The 6000-nt window shown below is 36.5% G+C and overlaps 1 protein-coding gene across 1 annotated transcript in view; it reads right to left on the bottom strand.

Annotated features, from left to right (window-relative positions):
• The window catches only part of LOC131164970 (ras-related protein RABH1b-like), a 31298-nt gene continuing 25298 nt past the window's right edge, over positions 1-6000 (bottom strand). Inside the window, exons 5-6 of the mRNA XM_058122540.1 lie at positions 2585-2675; positions 1-647 (exon numbers count right to left, since the gene is read on the bottom strand). Coding sequence (XP_057978523.1) covers positions 501-647; positions 2585-2675 — 238 coding nt within the window. The 3' untranslated portion in view covers positions 1-500. The remainder of the gene's footprint in view (positions 648-2584; positions 2676-6000) is intronic.

Raw genomic sequence — 6000 nt, 5'->3', positions numbered from 1 at the left:
TTTTGGAAACAAAAACCTTCAAACCTTGGTGCATGTCAAAATAAATAATTACACACTTTCACTTGAAGCTACAATGAAGGATATCCAAATGCTCATTGCTCGGTTAAAAAAAATTAAAAACAGAAGTTTAACATTCATCCTCAAGTACTAAAGGGAAAAAATCTATTCAAGTCCTTACTAAATCTTGCCATCCATCTAAGATTCTATTCTCACCAATCTAATTAACAAGACAATCTTCCATATCATCATCCTTCTTTCCACTCCTAGATCTCTGAGAGAAACTTCTGCCCAGGTGTTAAGCCAATAACTTAGCATTTCCAGAAGAACATGAAAACTTTACAAACCCCAGCAGCAAGAAATATAGATGATTTAGGAGAAGCATCCACCTGCCCGAGGTTGGGAATCAAATTTGCTGCCACCAGTAGATTTCAGATTCACCATCAGCCAAATAGATGGCAGGAAATGGAGCAAAGAACTGCAAGGTTTGGGGCATGGTTACATCAACAGGCGCATCCTCCTGATTGAGGCTGTGCCTGTGAAGCAGCACTGCTGGTGGACTTCAGATTCACATCAACCATGTCCTCTTGTTTCGTTGAAGAAAGATTTTCCATTCCTGGTAGTGCTGCAGCAATTTTGCGGAACAGTGCCTGCAAAAAAAGGGTTCGTCAATTGGATACAAATCCCAGCATTATAGGCATGGAGTATTACAAACCACCATCGATGTCACCATTCCCCAGAACTAAATAAAGGAAAAAATCAAAATTAATACAATCATTAACTATGACAATTAGACATGAGTTAAAAAGGCATGGCGAAGTGGTCAAAGATTTTATTTTTAAAAAAGTGGTCAAAGAGACTCTTTGTATGGTATATTCCAAGAAAGAAAGAAAAAATGTTAGCAGAAGCAGTAGTCACCATCTAAACTGTCAAGTTCCTTATGAACTCTCTCCCCTTTCTGTTCTAATATGATAAAATAAATCATTACTACGATTCTTGCACAGGATCTTGTTCCCCTTCAGTGACTCCAGTATATTCAGTGACCAGTGGGCGATCTGACTTGCCATGTCAACGTTTTTATGATAAACTAGAATTTTTCACCACAGTTTGTCCAAAAATTCATGTACATTTAAAAGAAAACATTTCCCAAGCTAACACAAGGGAATAACACTAAATTTAGTACAAAAAAATATACATGACCTGAAATTCAGTAACCTGATGATCGAGAAAGGGAGTGCAAAAGCACAAGGGGAAAAACACTTTAAACAAGATATTTTAAACTAGAAACAGAAACTAAAAACTTGAAACTAACAACCTGTTTGGTTAACATTTATAAAACTAAAACAAATTAAAATTTTAATTAAAATATGCTCATTTTCATCTTTAAATCAAAATATTATAAAAATATGATTAAAATAATAAAACTACAAATAATACACATTAAAAAATTACTATGATAAAAATAAAATTTATTATAATTATTTTACTTAATTATTCTACTTTCAAATTTTACTTTACAGTAAAAAAAATTTTAGACGTGACAATAAAAGATAGTAAAAGTATTTTGTAATTGGCTTTATTACTATTATTATTATTTTAAATTTATGTATATTCTTATTTTAATTTAAAAGTATATAAAATGAATAATTTAATCCAAAAAACTATTTCTGGATCTAAAAATTTCTAGCAACAGGTTGTCAAAACAACTGAAAATCATAAAATCTAGTTTCAGTTTTTTGACAAACAGCTGGAAACTAGCTGCAAAAACAGAAAACTAACAATAGAAACAAACGCATTTTTATAATCTATTTTTTTACTATAGAGAAATAGAAACGGAAACAGGAAACAGCAGCAATACCAAAGAGGCCCTACAGGTTTGGTTTACTCAAGAGCAAATAAATGGTCTAGTATCATGCATATTTTAAAAAAGCTTTGAACAAAATCTTAATCTATAGCATTACACAGTGCATGGGGGTAGCATAGTAAGCAACAACCACCTACCCACTCCCAATTACTGCCTGAGCTTTGGTGTTGACCCAAGTTCTCTAGTTCAACTCAGCTTGTAACATATATTCCAAACACGGCTTTAAAAAATAAAAATAATAATAAATAAAGAAGAAAAGGAAGGGCATTGAAGAAAGATCAGGACCTATGGTATAACGCATGTCAAGCAGGAAGAAAACATTTTGTAAAAAAAAAATGAAATCAGAACAATATTGGCCATGCAATTTGTTTACTCTTTTCAAAATCCAGAAATGAGACCGATAACACCAAAAACAAGCCAACTTTGAATTCTTAGCAAAGTAGGGAACCCATTGTAGAGTAGTTCCCATGCTTTTATAGTGAATTGTGCTCCCATGTAACAAGATAGGGTGGAGAATTTCGTTCGCTGAAGTTCAAATTAGGTTCATTCTATTGTACAATTTCTGCCCAAGTATGCGCCAGAAAATTTGAGGGACCCGTACAAAGGTTGGGCCTAAAACCCTCACCCTCACATGCATTGACAAACCACTAGTCTGTTTTTCAGTTGCAACCTATGTGCCACCTAAGAATACAGAGAAGTGCTACATTACAAGAAAAAGTTTACCTTTATATTAAAGCCAGCTTTTGCACTGGTTTCAATAAACATGACACCAAGGTCACGAGATTTGGCTTCTCCTTCCTCTATAGAAACTTGCCTGTCAGTTCATCCACACAAGAATAATGTGTCAGAAAATAACAATGAAAATGTAACGAGCACCATGTAGAGACCAAATTCAACAATATAAAACATCAAAAGTAATTATTGATGTGAATTAGCATTTAAACCATTCTAAAAAATGAAATACACAGGGTTTAATCTAATATAGTTTGGGGCATTTTGGCCAAGTGGGACTTGCCTTATGAGATGCCCTCGACTGCCCACTCCCTTTACACCCAGGAAATTGTATAGTTCGCCTGAGAAACGTAAGCATACTCATATGGTACTGCATATCTCACTTGAAACCAATAATTTTAAGATTTTTCATCCCTTTGGGCAGGCAAGTAAAAACTTTCAGAGAGAGAAAGAGAGAGGATTACAGCTCATGTTTAGTACCATTAGTCTTTTATCTTTCATCATCACAATTCTCATTGTTTCTTTCCATTGGTTCTTTTAGAATATATATCAACACAAAGACTTCTATTAAGGAAGTTGCTGAAGCTTCTTTTTTGTGCTGAGCAACATAATGATCAAGTTCCTCCCCAAAATCATACAATGCTAACAAGGTTGTACAAGAGCTTGATAAATGGAATATAGATTATGGGTGACTGTTAACTATGAGTCTAACACTCAAAGATGATTTATCACAACAATCATAAATGAATGTAAGTACCATGGATGGGCATCTCTCTCACACACATACACACATATCAGGTGTCACACATAAGGGTGCTTAACCTAGAACAGCTTTGAAGAGCACCAAGACGAACAACATCCATGGACAGATGTATATCTAGCCTCATAACTAGGATTTTCAAAACCAAAGCATCGTTCTCTTAACTTTGACTGAAAATTTTCACTTTCCCTTTCCCTAAATGATGCAATCATTGCTGCAATTTCAACATGATCAAACCATATCAAAGAACTCCATCCTCCCATCCTAAATTGTGCTGCCTAAAAACTTTTCAACAATGCCGTCATATCCAATTCTATCTTTCTTCACTTGCCATTCAGTTAGTTAAACATAATTTTTCAAACAGAGGACAGAGCCAGCTAACGCAGAGATAAGGCCCTAGAATGGTTCTCCCCAATCAATATCTTCGTCGCAATTGTGTAAGTTTAAAGCTGAGTGCTGTTGCTTGCTTGCCCAAAATTAACTACCATAAAGCATGGTCAACCAACAACTATTCGTCCATTTTAAAACTTATCCCTCATCAACTCTTTAGTAGCTTTCACTGATCCACCCTGCTATCTGATTTGATTAGAAATGCTCCCCCTTGAGCATATTTCCTTGCTTTAGGACGCAATAATTTTTTTATTTAAGACACAATAATATCGCATACCTGGGCTCATGAATTATGCAAGCACCAAGGCCCACGCCCTGTCAAAAATTTTTTACCGCATAACTTACCTCAAATGCCCCACGATTTGAACTTAGAAAGAATAATAACAGCAGCAGCAATAATAATAATAATGAATATCTGCCAGAGAAAGACAAAGGAAACAAAAGCAATGCTCGGGCCACTAGTAAATACAACTATAATGCCTTCTCCAGTATATAACAATATACACAATTCATTCTATTTTCGTAATAATAAAAAATTATCAAATCATTAGTAATTCTGAATACCCAAATTCAAGAACCATTTCAGAAGGAAAATGAGGTTTAAAAACTAGCAAAAGTAGGTAGTAAATTCTAAAGCTGTGGGAACAATTCAATGCATTGCCTCCTCCTCGTTCTTCTCAAAGGTTTCAGGAAGCAGCCACAACCCTTACCAACATAAACATGTTGAGAACCATCAACTGCAGGCCTCAAAAACCCGAACAAGACAAATGCGTGTTTTTTAATTGAAGTGTTGGAGTTGCTGGTTGCAGTCCGTCCAACTTTCTATGTTCTTCCCAGTTTTATTTGAGTTGTCATGAGTTGGGGTTCTCTGAGCTGGGTAAGTTCCCCACTTTGTTGGTCTGATGTGCGCCATTTACTACTGGTTTTGTTTGTAGACAGACTGTTCATAGTAGACTTAGTTTTTGTGCCACAGCTGATCTTTGAGTGTTGTCAGTGTGTACTGCCACTAGTCTTGTTTGTTGCAGGGTTCTGGTTTCTGCCGATATTCCTGGCTATGTGATGGTTTCGTTTTGGCTGGGCAGCATATTTAGTGTATCATCTGGTTTCATCAGACTGCAAAGGCTGTGGGCCTGATGTCTATGGGAGTCTCTCCTAAAATACGACTCAAACCCTGCCGGAAGGTCAAGGAAGTTGGTGATCTGATGACAGGGGAGCCAGCAACTGAATTTCCGGTGAATGGCTGCCATAATTATAATGGTCCTAAGGTAGTGAAATTCCTTGTCAGGGTAAGTTCCAACTTGCACGGAAGGCATAACGGCATGGGCACTATCTCGGAGAGAGGCTTCAATGAAATAGACATGCCTGTGAAGATGTGGATGCAATATACTTGGACAGAAAGATCCTATACAGCTTCATTTTTCCTGGGGATTGACTTTGGGCCTTCCTGGGCAGCTTAGGCATTTATTTTTAGCTCAATAAGAAGTAATTCAAATTTGACCGAGAGAGCAGATACATCAATCAGCACCACAGTACCCTAAAGAACAACCTAAATATGGGAAGAATTGTATCTCTATTAACCAATAAGAACTGATGTTAGATGCTTAAGAAGCAATAGGATAATATTTTAACCACTAAGGTCTTGTCTAGGTTGAGTTCTGACTTTCATACAATTTGCCATCAGATCTGCTCAAGATGCATAGATTTCATATCTTCTATGAATGAAGCAAATGCCAGAATCTAGAGGATCACTAAAATGAATTTATCTGCTCTTTTCAAGCTTCTCTCAAGGACAGTTCAACCAAGGTTGGTGCTACATCTGGTGGGAAAGGCGGTGCTAGTGGGAGAGTAAAGGTTCAATGAGTAGTAGTGAAAGAGGTGGAGTTTCTAATAAGAAGGAAAAGGACAGTGTGTGTCATTGTTGGGATCTTCATGAAAATAAGCTTGAGCAAATAAGCCCTTTGTTAATGGTGTTTCTCAAGTAGATGCTTCCAACACACCTTACCATTCTACCGTGCCCCTAGAAAGGCTTATAACAATCCAGTCCATGAGTCCAGCAATTTTAACTCAACCCCGTACTACATCTAGTGCTACTGTGGCTCATTCAGATGCAGAAGGTTTCTAGTCTCTTCATCCTCTGATTCTAGGATTATTGATTATAGTGTCACATCCAATACGATAGACAGACCTAATTTATTTCAGTCCCTCAAACTAACTCCCAATGCTCCAAAGTTTGTCTTTCTGAGGGTTTGAGTTACTC

The sequence above is a fragment of the Malania oleifera genome, chromosome 9 (genome assembly GCF_029873635.1).
Source record: "Malania oleifera isolate guangnan ecotype guangnan chromosome 9, ASM2987363v1, whole genome shotgun sequence".
NCBI lineage: Eukaryota > Viridiplantae > Streptophyta > Magnoliopsida > Santalales > Ximeniaceae > Malania > Malania oleifera.
Note: the sequence above shows the minus strand (reverse complement) of the source record. Positions and strands in the feature narration are given on the sequence as shown.